Source organism: Molothrus aeneus, chromosome 5 (genome assembly GCF_037042795.1).
Source record: "Molothrus aeneus isolate 106 chromosome 5, BPBGC_Maene_1.0, whole genome shotgun sequence".
Taxonomy (NCBI): Eukaryota; Metazoa; Chordata; class Aves; order Passeriformes; family Icteridae; genus Molothrus; species Molothrus aeneus.
The window spans coordinates 70043676-70058746 of NC_089650.1; the positions used below are offsets into that span (position 1 = coordinate 70043676).

A 15071-nucleotide genomic window follows, 5' to 3' on the forward strand; every position below is an offset into this window, starting at 1 on the left:
GGTCCCCATACAAACCCCGATCCCGCCGTGTCCCCACTGCCCGCCCCTCACCAGCCCCACCTCGTCCCCCGATCGCCGCCGCCATTTTCGTCCTTCCCGCGCTCCGCGACGCACCCCGCGCGCCGATGACGTCACGGCATCGCTGACGTCAGCGCCGCGCGCCGCCGGGCCCGGGGCCGCCATGGCCGCCATGGGGGAGCTGGCGCGGCCGCGGGCGCTGTTCCTGGCCGGGCTGGCCGCCGTCTACATCGCCGCCTTCGGCTCCCTCTACGTACAGATCCCCGGTACCGCGGCGGGCACTGCCGGGCGGGACCGGGAACGGGCACAGAGCCGGGACTGGGGCGGGGGAACCGGGACAGGGCTGGGGGAACTGGGGCAGAGCCGGGACTGGGGCCGGGGAACCGGGACAGGGATGGGAGTGCGTCCGGGAGAATCGGGGCAGGGACGGGAGTGGGGCCGGGGAAACCGGGATAGGGATGGGAGTGGGGCCGAGGGAACCGGGATAGGGATGGGAGTGGGGCCGAGGGAACCGGGATAGAGATGGGGATGGGACCGGGGAAACCGGGACAGATCCGGGAGTGGGGCCGAGGGAACCGGGATAGGGATGGGGATGAGGCCGGGAGTGGGGCCCGGGAAACCGGGACGTAGCTGGGAGTGGGACCGAGAGAACTGGGATAGGGCTGGGGGAACCAGGACAGAGCCGGGAGTGGGGCCGAGGGAACCGGGCTAGGGATGGGAGTGGGGGCGGGAGAACTGGGACAGGGACGGGAGAACCGGGATAGGGCTGGGAGTGGGTCTGGGGGAACCAGGGCAGAGCCGGGAGAGAGCTGGGGACGTGGCCGGTGGAGCCGAGAGTGGGACCCGTGGAACCGGGACGGGATCGGGGTCGGGAGGGGACCGGCGGAGCCGGGGCAGGGACAGTCCGTCCCCGTCCCGCTGCCGGGCCGATCTCTCCGTATCCCCGTTATCATTTTCCCTTCTCCCGTCGCCTCCATCTCCCGTTTCCCCCCTCGTTTCCCTCCCTCGTTTCCTCCTTCCCGGGAGCACCGGCCGTCCCGGCGCGGCTCCGGTCCCCCTGAGCCCCAGCAGCCGCCTGCGCCCGTCCCTTCCACGTGGCTTTGGCAGCTCCTGGCTCGCACCTGGGCTCTTCCCGCCCGCTCCGGCAGCGATCAAGGCCGGGAGAGCCGGGAGGGAGGCAGGGATGGAGGCAGGGATGGGGCCGGCTCGCACTCCCGGTGCCTCGGGTTTGTCCCGGCAACAGCCCCGGCTCCTCGGGGGGGGTTCCGGGTGGTGCTGCCGGGTTTTTTTCCCGGGAATGCCGGGGTTCTCGGGGGAATGGCGGGGTTTCCCCCGGGAATGTGGGGTTTATGCCGGGTTTTCCCCGGGAGTGCCGGATTTATGCCGGGTTTTCTCCCGGGATTACCGGGGGTTTTTCCCAGATTTTCTCCCGGGAATGTGGGGTTTATGCTGGGTTTTCTCCCAGGCATGCCGGGTTTAAGCTGTGTTTTCCCTGGCATGCTGGGTTTATGCCGGGTTTAAGCCGTGTTCTCCCTGGCATGCCGGGTTTATTCCGGGTTTAAGCCGTATTTTCCCTAGCATGCTGACTTTAAGCCGGAATGCCGGGTTTTCGCCGTGTTTTCCCTGGAATGCCGGGTTTTCGCCGTGTTTTCCCCGGAATGCCGTGTTCAAGCCGGGTTTTCCCCGGAGTGCCGGGTCTAATCCGTGTTCCCTGCTGTCCGCAGGGCTGTACGGCCGCGAGGGGCTGCTGCCGGCGCGGCGGGTGCTGCGGCTGAGCGGGAAGGGGCTCTGGGAGCAGCTCCGCGATGTCCCCACGCTGCTGTGGCTGGGGCCGCGCCTGGGGCTGGACACGGAGCAGGGCATGGAGCTGCTCTGCCTGCTGGGAATGCTGGCGGCGCTCGGGGCGCTCCTCTGCGACTCCATGCGGGACTGCCTGGTGTTTGCCCTGCTCAGGATGTTCTATCTGTCGCTCTACCAGGTGCGGGGACGGCAGGGGACAGCGGGGTGGTGGCTCGTCCCGCCAGCTCCTGGCGTGCCCAGGGTGCTGGGGGAGGCACAGTGATGGAATCAGGGAAGGATGGGGTGGGAAGGGGCTGTTAATCCCATCCCATTCCAGCCCCCACGGGCAGGGACACCTCCCACTGTCCTGGGGTGCTCCAACCCCGTCCAGCCTGGCCTGGAGGTGCAGGGAGACAAGACCTGCAGGGACAGCACCCAGGGAATGGCTCCCAGTGCCAGAGGGCAGCCAGGGATGGGATCTTGGCAATGAGCAATTCCTGGCTGGGCTGGGATTGCCAGAGCAGCTGGGGCTGCCCCTGCATCCCTGGCAGTGCCCCAGGCCAGGCTGGACACTGGGGCTGGAGCAGCCTGGGACACTGGGAGGTGTCCCTGCCATGGCAGGGCTGGCACTGCAGGGGCTCTGGGGTCCCTTCCCACCCAACCCATCCCAGGATTCCCTGGATGCTCCCTGGTGTTGGGGCTGGAGCTCCCAAGGGTCAGAGCTGGGTGTGGGGCGAGGAGGAGGAGGAAGAGGAAGAAGAGGAGGTTTCACTTCCCTCTGAAATCAGGAATTAAGGAAGGGCAGATGATCTGCGTGAGCCCAGCCCTCCCAGGGGTGGCTGTTCCCTCCACTGCTCCCGTGCCAGGGGGGCCCAGGGGGTCTGTGCCCACCCCTCTCCCCATGGGGAGGTGTCGGGGGGTGTCAGACCCCCCCCGGCTGATCCCCACCCCGCTCCCTCTCCGCAGGTGGGACAGGTGTTCCTGTACTTCCAGTGGTGAGTCAGGCCCCCCTCACCTTTGGGGCTTTTGGGGGGCTCAGGGCTGGGGAACCATCCTGGGCCCCCAGGGTGGGGGGCACAGAGGGTCCTGGAGGGTGGGACAGGGGGCACAGTGGGGTGGGGGGCTCTGGTGATGGGACAGGGGACATGGGGGGCTCTGGGGACCAGACACGGGGATCTGAGGGGCTGTAGGGTCTGGGGGACTCCCCAGGACCTGGGTGGGGGGCACAAGGGGCTCTGGGGACCAGGACAATGGGCTGCCCAGGGGACAGGGGACACAGTGGGGTGGGGGGCTCTGGAGACTGGGTTGGGGGGCACAGGGGGCTCTGGGGACAGGGTAGGGGACACAGGGGGCTCTGGGGATCAGGACAGGGGAGGTGGAGGGCTCTGGGGAATGCAGTAGGGGCACAGTGGGATGGGGAGCAGGGCGTGGCTGTGTCCCCACCCCCCATACAGGTCATGGCCGTGTCCCCAGCTCCACAAGCAGGACATGCCCGTGTCCCCAGTGCCCTGTGGGGTGCAGGGTGGGGGTCTCAGCGCTGTCCCCCCCATCCCCCAGGGACAGCCTGCTGCTGGAGGCCGGGTTCCTGGCCGTGCTGGTGGCCCCCCTGCGCCTGCTGCGATGGGGGTCCCCGGCCTGGAGGCCCCACGACGCCGTCACCTTCTGGGCCGTGCGCTGGCTCCTCTTCCGCCTCATGTTCGCCTCGGGCGTGGTGAAACTCACCAGCCGCTGCCCCACCTGGTGGGGGCTCACCGGTGAGGGGGCTCAGCTCTTGGGGGGCTCGCAGGTGACAGGGGCTGCTTTGGGGGCTCAGCTCTTGGGGGGAATTCTCCAGTTTTAAGGGTTATGAAGCTCATGAGCTGCTGCCCCACCTGGTGGGGGCTCACCGGTGAGGGGGCTCAGTTCTTGGGGGGCTCACAGGTGACAGGGGCTGCTTGGGGGGCTCACAGGTGACAGGGGCTGCTTTGGGGGCTCAGATCTTGGGGGGAATTCTCCAGTTTTAGGGGTTGTGAAACTCACCAGGTGCTGCCCCACCTGGTGGGGGCTCACGGGTGAGGGGGGCTCAGCTCTTGCGGGCCTCACAGGTGAGGGGGCTGCTCTGGAGGTTCAGATGTTGGGGGGCTCACATGTGAGGGCTGCAGCTTTCAGGGTTCAGGTGTTGGGGAGTGCTGCAGCTTTGGGGGGGAGCTGTTTGGGAGGGCTCACAGGTTTGGGGTTTCAGGTGTTGGGGGGCTCACAGGTGAGGGCTGCAGCTTTGGGGACTCAGCTATTGGGGACTCACAGATGTGGGGTGCAGGTGAGATGAGGGTGGGAAAAACCGGAATTACCCAGAATTGGGGCGAATTTTTAGGCAGTAAATTATGGAAAGCCCCCCCAAAGCTCCCTGTATCCCTCAACCCCGAGGAACCCCTTAACCTGGAATCACTTTTGCCCCGGGAAGCTTTTCCCTGGTTAGCCCTGGTTGTACTCAGCGATGGGAAAAGCCGGGATTGCCCGGGATTGGGGTGAACGTTTGGGGTTTGTGTGCCCCCCAGCTCTGACGTACCACTACGAGAGCCAGTGCATCCCCACGCCGGGCGCGTGGCTGGCCCACCAGCTGCCCGTGTGGTTCCAGAAGCTCAGCGTGGTGGCCACCTACGTCATCGAGGTGGCCGTGCCCGTGCTCTTCTTCGCGCCCCTGCGCCGCCTGCGCCTCTTCGCCTTCTACTGCCAGGTGGGCAGGGGCTCCTGCCTCTGGGGATGGGCTGGGGTGGGTAATCCTGCCCTTCAGGGGGCTCCTGCCTCTGGGGATGGGCTGGGGTGGGTAATCCTGCACCTCAGGGGGCTCCTGCCTCTGGGGATGGGCTGGGGTGGGTAATCCTGCACCTCAGGGGGCTCCTGTCCCTGGGGATGGGCTGGGGTGGGTAATCCTGCACTTCAGGGGGCTCCTGCCTCTGGGGATGGGCTGGGGTGGGTAATCCTGCACCTCACTGGGCTCCTGCCTCTGGGGATGGGCTGGGGTGGGTAATCCTGCACTTCAGGGGGCTCCTGTCCCTGGGGATGGGCTGGGGTGGGTAATCCTGCCCTTCAGGGGGGCTTCTGCCTCTGGGGATGGGCACTGGTGGGTAACCCTGCACTTCAGGGGGGCTCCTGCCCCTGGGGATGGGCTGGGGTGGGTAATCCTGCACTTCACGGGGCTCCTGCCTCTGGGGGTGGGCACTGGTGGGCAATCCTGCACCTCAGGGGGGCTCCTGCCTCTGGGGATGGGCTGGGGTGGGTAACCCTGCACCTCAGGGGGGCTCCTGCCTCTGGGGATGGGCTGGGGTGGGCAATCCTGCACTTCAGGGGGGCTCCTGCCTCTGGGGATGGGCTGGGGTGGGTAATCCTGCACCTCAGGGGGCTCCTGCCTCTGGGGATGGGTATTGGTGGGTAATCCTGCACTTCAGGGGGGCTCCTGCCTCTGGGGGTGGGCACTGGTGGGTAACCCTGCACTTCAGGGGGGCTTCTGCCTCTGGGGATGGGCACTGGTGGGTAACCCTGCACTTCAGGGGGGCTCCTGCCTCTGGGGGTGGGCTGGGGTGGGTAATCCTGCACCTCACTGGGCTCCTGCCTCTGGGGATGGGCTGGGGTGGGTAATCCTGCACTTCAGGGGGGCTCCTGCCCCTGGGGGTGGGCACTGGTGGGTAACCCTGCACTTCAGGGGGGCTTCTGCCCCTGGGGACAGGCTTAGGTGGGTAATCCTGCACCTCAGGGGGGCTCCTGGAGAGGTTTGGGTTTGATTATTTGGGATTTTGTTGGTTTCGGGATTTTTTGGGCGGTGTGCTAATGAGGGTACTGGGTTTAGTGTTGGTTAATTACTGGTGTACTCGCTTTGTTGATTTCAGATTTTATTAAGGTTTTTTGGGTGGTGTGCTAATGAATGTACTGGGTTTAATGTTGGGTAATTACTGGTGTACTTGCTTTTTGTTGATTTGAGGTTTTATTAATTTTGGGATTTTTTTGAATGGTGTGCTAATCACTGTGGAGGGTTTAGTGTTCGTTAATTATTAGTGTATTCACTTTGTAAATTTGGGATTTTATTAATTTTGGGATTTTTTGGGTGCTGTACTAGTGAGTGTGGTGGGTTTAGTGTTGGTTAAAGATTAGTGTACCCTTTTTGTTAATTTGCTATTTTATGAATTTTGGGATTTTTTTGGGTGTTGTACTAGTGAGTGTGGTGGGTTTAGTGTTGGTTAATTACTAGTGTGCTCGCTTTTTGTTAATCCAGGATTTTATTAATTTGGGGATTTTTTGGGTGCTGTACTAGTGAGTGTGGTGGGTTTGGTGTTGGTTAATTACTGGTGTGCTCACTTTTTGTTGTGAGATAGGATTAGTAGGAAGGTAAAGCAGGTTTAAAACTTTAAAAGGATGTAAAGAAAAACGTGTCTGTGACACCCCTGGGTCTCTCTGTGCCAGGGGGGTCCCCACGGGGGCCTCTCCAGGGCTGGGGCTGGCTCGTCCCCACAGGCACTGGGAGGTGAGGTGGCCACACTGGAGGTGCTGGTCGGGCTGTGCCCAGTGTCCTCTGCCCCCCTGGCCCTGTGACACCCCCAAACCCCCCCTGTGCCCCCCAGGTCCTGCTGCAGGTCCTCATCATCCTCACGGGCAACTACAACTTCTTCAACGTGCTGACCATCGTGCTGGCCTTCTCCCTGCTGGACGAGGAGCACGTGGGGCACTGGCTGGGCCGGCCCCGCAGGAGGCCCAGCAATGGTGAGAGCCCCAGGCTGGCACAGGGGACACTGTGGGAGCTGCCACACTCACCCCAGGGCAGGGGCTGTGCCCATGGGACACCCCAGCTGTGAAATCAGGGAATGATGGGGTGGGAAGGGACCTTAAATCCCGTCCCATTCCAGCCCCCATGGGTGGGGACACCTCCCACTGTCCTGGGGTGCTCCAGGGCCATCCAGCCTGGCCTGGAGCTGGACAGGGACTGGGGCCAAGGCCTGCAGGGACAGCACCCAGGGAATGGCTCCCAGTGCCAGAGGGCAGCCAGGGATGGGATCTTGGCAATGAGGAATTCCTGGCTGGGCTGGAATTGCCAGAGCAGCTGGGGCTGCCCCTGCATCCCTGGCAGTGCCCCAGGCCAGGCTGGACACTGGGGCTGGAGCAGCCTGGGACAGTGGGAGGTGTCCCTGCCATGGCAGGGCTGGCACTGCAGGGGCTCTGAGGTCCCTTCCCACCCAAACCATCCCAGGATTCCCTGATTCCTCCCTGGTGTTGGGGCTGGAGCTGCAATGGGTCAGAGCTGGGTGTGGGGGGAGGAGGAGGAAGAGGAGGTTTCTTTTTCCTCTGAAATCAGGGAATTAAGGAAGATAAATAATAACAGATAAATGATCTGTGTGATCATCCTTCCTGGCATTGCTGTCACCCCACAAGAAGCTCCCAGCCTTTGGAATTCTGTGTCCCAGTGAGGTACTGCTGCTCCTGGGCCTTTCCCTGCTCCTTCCTTTCCAACACTGGCAGCAGTGGGACCCCCAGCATCCCTGGTTTGGGGGTCCTTTCCAGGCTGGGCAGGGGACAGGTGACAGTGCAGGCAGGGCCCTGTGCCCGTGGGTGACCCCAGGGCTGTGAGGGGGGTCCCAGGCAGGCTCTGAGCCCCTCTGTGCCCCAGGCTGGCCCCCCAGCCTGGGCTCAGTGCTGGGCACGCTGCTGGAGCTCAGCACCTACGGGCTCCTGCTCTGCTGGACCGTGCACTACTTCGGCCTGGAGATTGACTGGGACAGGAGACTGCTGGACTCCAAAGTGGGTACGTGCCAGGGCACAGCCTGTGTGCCCCTCCTGGGCACAGGGGCCGGCCCTGACCCCGGGCTGTGCCCATCCCAGGGCTATCCCTGTCCCATGGCTGTCCCTGACCCCGTGCTGTCCCTGACCCATGGCTGTGCCTGACCCCGGGCTGTCCCTGACCCATGGCTGTCCCTGTCCCAGGGCTGTCCCTGACCCTGTGCTATCCCTGTCCCATGGCTGTCCCTCACCCCGTGCTGTCCCTGACCCAAGGCTGTCCCTGACCCCGTGCTGTCCCTGACCCAAGGCTGTCCCTGACCCCGTGCTATCCCCGACCCCGTGCTGTCCCTGACCCAAGGCTGTCCCTGACCCCGTGCTGTCCCTGACCCATGGCTGTCCCTGACCCCGGGCTGTCCCTGACCCCGGGCTGTCCCTGACCCCGGGCTGTCCCCGACCCCGTGCTGTCCCCGACCCCGTGCTGTCCCTGACCCCGTGCTGTCCCTGACCCAAGGCTGTCCCTGACCCCGTGCTGTCCCTGACCCATGGCTGTCCCTGACCCCGGGCTGTCCCCCCTGCAGCCTTCACCTACCATGAGTTCACCATGTGGCTGCGCACGGTGACGCTGCCGCTTGTGGGGGTGGCCTCCCTGTCCCTGTCCTGGGAGATCCTTGCGGCCATGTACCGGTAGGTGTGGGGGACACCAAGGTGATCCCAGGGCTGTGGGTGAAACTGGGGTGATCCCAGGGGTGTGGGGGACACCAGGGTGATCCCAGGGCTGTGGGTGAAACTGGGGTGATCCCAGGGCTGTGGATGAAACTGGGGTGATCCCAGGGGTGTGGGGGACACCAAGGTGATCCCAGGGCTGTGGGTGAAACTGGGGTGATCCCAGGGGTGTGGGGGACACCAGGGTGATCCCAGGGTCGTGGGGGACACCAAGGTGATCCCAGGGCTGTGGGTGAAACTGGGGTGATCCCAGGGCTGTGGATGAAACTGAGGTGCTCCCAGGGGTGTGGGGGGACACCGGGGTGTCTCCAGGGCTGTGGGTGAAACCAGGGGTGTAGGGGGACAGTGGGGTCCACCCAGGGGCGTGGGTGGAATTGGGGTGCCCCCAGAGGTGTGGGTGAAATCAGGGTGCCCCCAGGGGTGTGGGTGAAATCAGGGTGCCCCCAGGGGTGTGGGTGGAATTGAGGTGCCCCCAGGGGCATGGGGGACACTGGGGTGTCACACCCTGGGAGCTGGGAAGGGGTGGTCCCGCTCCAGGATTCGAGCTATCAGATTTAGTGTGGAGGGGTTTAACCCCCCCAAACCGGGGGGGCTGAGCCTCTTTGCCCCCATAACCCCCCAGTTGTGCCCCCCCAGCTGTGCCTGCGTCCGGGGATGCCTCTGGAAGCTGTGGGCCACCCTGCAGTGGGCCATCATGGCCACGGCCACCGTGGGCCTGTTCGCCGTCAGCCTGGTGAGGCCTGGGGGCCACGGGGCTCTTGGGGACCCCCAAACCCCCCCAGGCCGTGACAGAGCCCCCCCCCATCCCCCCAGGTGCCCTTCACCTACATCGAGCACGAGTCCAACGGGAAGCTGTGGCCCGGCATCCACCAGATGTTCGGGGCCGTGGAGCGGTTCCAGGTGGTCAATTCCTACGGGCTCTTCCGCAGGATGACCGGCGTGGGCGGCCGGCCCGAGGTCATCCTGGAGGGCAGCTACGACGGGCACAGCTGGACGGTGAGCCTGGGATGGGCATGGCTGGGCACAGCTGGATGGGGAGCCTGGGATGGGCATGGCTGGGCACAGCTGGACGGGGAGCCTGGGATGGGCATGGCTGGGCACAGCTGGATGGGGAGCCTGGGATGGGCACGGGAATGGGCACAGCTGGATGGGGAGCCTGGGATGGGCACGGGAATGGGCACAGCTGGATGGGGAGCCTGGGATGGGCACGGGAATGGGCACAGCTGGATGGGGAGCCTGGGATGGGCACAGGAATGGGCACAGCTGGATGGGGAGCCTGGGATGGGCACGGGAACGGGCACAGCTGGATGGGGAGCCTGGGATGGGCATGGCTGGGCACAGCTGGATGGGGAGCCTGGGATGGGCACGGGGATGGGCACAGCTAGATGGGGAACCTGGGATGGGCACAGGAATGGGCACAACTGGACGGTGAGCCTGGGATGGGCACAGCTGGATGGGGAGCCTGGGATGGGCACGGGGATGGGCACAGCTGGATGGGGAGCCTGGGATGGGCACAGCTGGATGGGGAGCCTGGGATGGGCACAGGAATGGGCACAGCTGGATGGGGAGCCTGGGATGGGCATGGCTGGGCACAGCTGGATGGGGAGCCTGGGATGGGCACAGCTGGATGGGGAGCCTGGGATGGGCACGGGGATGGGCACAGCTGGATGGGGAGCCTGGGATGGGCACAGGAATGGGCACAGCTGGATGGGGAGCCTGGGATGGGCATGGCTGGGCACAGCTGGATGGGGAGCCTGGGATGGGCACAGCTGGATGGGGAGCCTGGGATGGGCACGGGGATGGGCACAGCTGGATGGGGAGCCTGGGATGGGCACAGGAATGGGCACAACTGGATGGGGAGCCTGGGATGGGCACAGCTGGATGGGGAGCCTGGGATGGGCACGGGAATGGGCACAGCTGGATGGTGAGTGTGGGCTGGGCACGGGAACAGGCACAGCTGGATGGGGAGCCTGGGATGGGCATGGCTGGGCACAGCTGGATGGGGAGCCTGGGATGGGCACGGGGATGGGCACAGCTGGATGGTGAGTGTGGGCTGGGCACAACTGGACGCTGAGCCAAGGGTGGGGACACCGAGTCAGGGTTGGGAAGGGGCTCTGAGCTCATGGAGTCCCAAGGCCCAGTTTTTCCTGCCAGGGAATTGCCCCAGGAGCTCTTCCTGCCAGGGCCAAGGGGCAGCAGAGGGCAGGAGCAGGGAATGGTGCAGTTGGTCTGGTTGGAATCATGGGGATCGTGGAGTCCAATCATTCCCAGCACTGCCAAGGCCACCACTGCCCGTGTCCCCAGGTGCCACATCCACACAGCTTTGAAGTCTCTGGGGGTTGGGGACTCCAACCTGTGCCAGGCCTGGGGAGCCCATTACAGGAGGAATTTTCCCAATATCCAACCTAAACCTTCCCTGGTGCAACTCGAGGCCGTTTCCTCTCATCCTGTCCGTTGCTGGGATTAGAGCCACCCTGGGTCCTTTTCCTGGGGCTGTGGTGACCCTGGGCAGGACCAGGCCCTTGGTTGGATCAGGTTCTGGAGGTGTCCTGCCCCAGACTCCCGGGATTTTGGGTGGGAACGTCCTTTCCCTGGGTCTGAGGTGACCCCAAGCAGGATGAGACCTGTGGTTGGGTCAGCTGTGGTTGGTGCTGCCCCTGTCACAGAATCCCAGGATTTGAGGTGGGAATGGCCTTTTCCTGAGGTTGTGGTGACCATGGGCAGAACTGTGCCCTTGGTTAGATCAGGTTCTGGAGGTGTCCCTGTCACAGAATCTCAGGATTTAGGTGGGAATGTCCTTTTCCTGGGCTCAGGTGACTCCAAGCACTGGAGGGGATTGGGTTCTGGAGGTGTCTTTTTTACAGAATCCTGGGATTTGGGGTGGGAATGTCCTTTTCCTGGGGCTGAGGTGACTCCAGGCACTTGGTTGAATCAGGTTCTGGAGGTGTCCTGCCCCAGAATCCCAGGATTTTGGATGGGAATGTCCCTTTCCTGGGGCTGAGGTGGCCATGGGCAGAACTGTGCCCGATCCTTGGTTGGATCAGGTTCTGGAGGTGTCTATTCTACAGAATCCCAGGATTTTGGATGGGAATGTCCCTTTCCTGGGGCTGGGGTGGCCATGGGCAGAACTGTGCCCTTGGTTGGATCAGGTTCTGGAGGTGTCTATTCTACAGAATCCCAGGATTTTGGATGGGAATGTCCCTTTCCTGGGGCTGTGGTGGCCATGGGCAGAACCATGCCCTTGGTTGGATCACGTTCTGGAGGTGTCCCTGTCACAGAATCCCAGGATTTTGGGTGGGAATGTCCCTTTCCTGGGCTGAGGTGACTCGGGGCCCTGGCTGGGGCTGGGTTCCGGAGGTGTCCCTGTCACAGAATCCCGGGATTTTGGCTGGGAATGTCCTTACTCGGGGCCCTGGCTGGGGCTGGGTTCCGGAGGTGTCCTGTCCCCGTTGCCATGGCAGCCGTGGTTCCCGTCCCCAGGAGATCGAGTTCATGTACAAGCCCGGGAACGTGAGCGCGGCGCCGGCCGTGGTGGCCCCGCACCAGCCCCGCCTGGACTGGCAGCTCTGGTTCGCCGCCCTCGGGCCCCACCAGAACAGCCCCTGGTTCAGTGCCCTGGTGCTGCGCCTGCTGCAGGGACAGCCCGACGGTCAGACACCGGGACAGGGGACACGGGGGCTGGGGGCTCTGGGGGCCGAGGGTATGGTGGGACCTCCCCAGCATTGGTGCCACCATGGTTTTGAGGTGTTCCCTGTTTGGGTTTGGGGTGTCCCTGGATGGATTTGGGGTGTCCCCACAGCCTTGGAGGTGTCCAGGTTTGGGTTTGGGGTGTCCTTGTTTTGGTTTGGGGGCTGTCCCTGGCTGTGTTGGGGCTGTCCCTGGGTGTGTCTGGGGTGGGTTCAGGCTGTCCCCAGGTGTGTTTGGGTTGCATTTGGGCTGTCCCCGCCGTGCTGGGGCTGCCCCCAGGTGTGTTTGGGGTGTCCCCAGGTGTGTTTGGGCTGTCCCCCCGTGCCAGGGGTGTCCCCAGGTGTGTTTGGGCTGTCCCCAGGTGTGTTTGGGCTGTCCCCCCGTGCCATGCTGGGGCTGTCCCCCCGTGCCATGCTGGGGCTGTCCCAGGTGTGTTTGGGCTGTCCCCCCATGCCAGGGCTGTCCCCAGGTGTGTTTGGGGTGTCCCCGGGTGTGTTTGGGCTGTCCCCTCGTGCCAGGGCTGTCCCCCCGTGCCAGGGCTGTCCCCAGGTGTGTTTGGGCTGTCCCCAGGTGTGTTTGGGCTGTCCCCCCGTGCCAGGGGTGTCCCCAGGTGTGTTTGGGGTGTCCCCAGGTGTGTTTGGGCTGTCCCCCCGTGCCAGGGGTGTCCCCAGGTGTGTTTGGGCTGTCCCCGGGTGTGTTTGGGCTGTCCCCCATGCCAGGCTGTCCCCATCCCTGGCCCCTGTCCCGCAGTGATCCGCCTGGTGCAGACGGACGAGTCCCGGTACCCGTTCCACGCCCGCCCTCCCACCTTCCTGCGGGCCCAGCTCTACAAGTACTGGTTCACATCCCCCAGCGAGGGCAGGTGAGCGGGGAGGGGCCCCTGTGCCCCCAGCCCGGCCCTGGGGGAGAGGGTTTGGGGTCACCTGAGCCCCCTGTGCCCCCAGGCCAGGCCCAGCACCGTGGTGGCGGCGGCAGCACGTGCAGGAGTTCTTCCCAGCCGTGTCCCTGGGACACCCCACGCTGGAGTCCCTGCTCAGCCAGCACGGCCTCAAGGTGGGCCCGGGGTCACCCCTCCCTGGCTCCTGACCCCCGTCCTTCAACACCCCCGGCCCTCCTGCCATGATCCTGACCCCCCTTCCCTTACCCCCACTCTCTCCCTGACCCTGTTCCACTGCTCGTGACCCTTTCTTCCTTCACCTCGATCCCCTTCGCTCACCTTTGGCCCCCCCAAGCCCCCATCCCTCTCCCCTGACTCCCTTTTCTGGCCCCTGATCCCCCCTTCCCTTACCCCTGAGCCCCCATCCCTCCCTGTCCCTCGGCCCCCTGACCCCTTCCCTGTCCCTTGTTCCCCTGGCCCCCTCTTCCTGGCCCCACCTCCCCCTCCCTGACCCCCTTCACTTACCCTGACCCCTTTTCTTTGCCCCTGACCCCATTCCCTCACCCTGATCCCCTTTATCAGCCCCTGATCCCCCCTTCCCTTACCCTGACCCTCTTCTCTCCCTCTCCCTGTCCCCTGACCCCATTCCCTCACCCTGATTCCCTTTTTCAACACCTGGCCCTTTTCCCTCACCCCCAATCCCTTCCCTCCCTCAAACCCATTTTTTCTCCAAGACAATCCCCCCTGATCCTGTTCTCCCCCAAGACAATCCTGCCTGACCCCCTTTTTCCTCCAGGACAATCCCCCCTGACCCCTTTCCCCCAGCAGAAGCCCCTGAACCCCTTTTCTCCCCAGGACAATCCCCTCTGACCCCTTTCCCCCAGGACAATTCCTCCTGAATGCCTTTCCCCCCTAGACAAGCCCCCCTGACCCTGTTTGTCCCCCAGGACAAGCCCCCCTGACCCCCATTTCCCCCCTTTTCCCATTTCTCCCCCCCAGGACAAGCCCCCCTGACCCCCGTTTCCCCCCTATTCCCGTTCCCCCCAGGACAAGCCCCCTGACCCCCATTTCCCCCCTATTCCCATTCCCCCCAGGACAAGCCCCCTGACCCCCATTTCCCCCCTATTCCCGTTCCCCCCAGGACAAGCCCCTGACCCCCGTTTCCCCCCTATTCCCGTTCCCCCCAGGACAAGCCCCCCGTTCGCCGCCGGGCTGAGGCGCTGCTGCCGCGGCTGCTGAGCTCCATGCGCCGCCTGTGCCAGCCCGTGTCGGGCCCGGCCCTGCTCTGGTCCCTCTACCTGGTGGCCGCCACCGCGGGGCTGCTGCGGGCCCTGGCCCGGCGGGGGCCGCCCCCCGCCCGCCACAAAGGGCCCCGGGAGCGGGGAGAGCGCAACGGGGCCCGGGGCACGGAGGGGACGCGGGGCACGGAGGGGACGCGGGGCACGGAGGGGACGCGGGGCACGGAGGGGACGCGGGGCACGGAGGGGACGCGGCCCGAGGGCCGGCCGGCCAACAAGAGGAAGAAGTAGCCCCCGCAGCCCCCCAAAAACGGGGGGCAGGGAGGGAGTCCCCAGCTGGGGGGGCAGCGCTTGTTGGACCCCAGCCCGGGCCAGTGCCTTCAGCACGGTGTGGCCATGCGGGGTGGGGACACACCCGGGGCTTGGGGACACCTCCCACTGCCTGTGGGGACACACCCAGGGCTTGGGGACACCTCCCACTGCTACCTGGGGACCCTTGGGGACACCTCCCCTGTGTCCAGGCGCTCCTGGGGACCCCTCCCTAGGGTTTGGGGGCTGCTTGGGGACATGTCCCAGTGTCTTGGGACCCTGCACCAGTGCCCAGAGACCCCTCGGGGACCCAGCCCCAATGTCGGGGGACCCCTCCCCAGTGCCCAGGGACCCCTCCAGGCCCCACGGTGGGGGGGCTCAGCACAGGTCAGGGGCTCAGAGCAGGTGGGGGCTCTGTGCCCACGGGCTGGGGCAGTTTGGGCAGTGCCAGCCCTCCGGTTACCCTGCCCAGCCCCTCAGGTCACTTTGGGGTCCCCCCCGGCACTTTGGGGTGCTCCCCCCAGCGGGCTCTGCCCATCCCGTGGTTCCCCCCTGCCCGGCTCAGCCCGAGCCCAGAGGTTTCCTATAATTTTCTAATTAAAGCCTTTGACATTCCAGCCCTGCAGCTCTCCTGGGTTTGGGATTTGGGATTTTGGGGGTCCTGCCCTGGGCAGGGTGACCCCTGTGGAGAGGGGCAC

The 15071-nt window shown here is 64.9% G+C and overlaps 1 protein-coding gene across 1 annotated transcript; it reads left to right on the plus strand.

Moving 5' to 3' along the window:
• Positions 1 to 173: 173 nt before the first annotated feature.
• On the plus strand, positions 174 to 14990 carry LMF2 (lipase maturation factor 2). The gene is made up of 14 exons (XM_066551095.1): positions 174 to 284; positions 1743 to 1996; positions 2764 to 2792; positions 3355 to 3551; positions 4332 to 4510; positions 6390 to 6528; positions 7430 to 7564; positions 8118 to 8223; positions 8899 to 8995; positions 9076 to 9258; positions 11743 to 11911; positions 12700 to 12811; positions 12894 to 13002; positions 14014 to 14990. The coding sequence occupies exons 1-14, from the start codon at positions 182 to 184 to the stop codon at positions 14353 to 14355; spliced, it is 2154 nt and encodes a 717-aa protein (XP_066407192.1). The 5' UTR covers positions 174 to 181; the 3' UTR covers positions 14356 to 14990.
• The last annotated feature ends 81 nt before the right edge of the window (positions 14991 to 15071 follow it).

What these genes read in the sequence shown, in the direction of transcription:
- LMF2 (XM_066551095.1), top strand. Translation starts at nt 182, where the DNA reads ATGGCCGCCATGGGGGAGCTGGCGCGGCCGCGGGCGCTGTTCCTGGCC. An exon ending in GCCTGTTCGCCGTCAGCCTG is followed by an intron (nt 8,996 to 9,075) that starts GTGAGGCCTGGG and finishes CCATCCCCCCAG; the next exon opens with GTGCCCTTCACCTACATCGA. An exon ending in GCTGCAGGGACAGCCCGACG is followed by an intron (nt 11,912 to 12,699) that starts GTCAGACACCGG and finishes CCTGTCCCGCAG; the next exon opens with TGATCCGCCTGGTGCAGACG.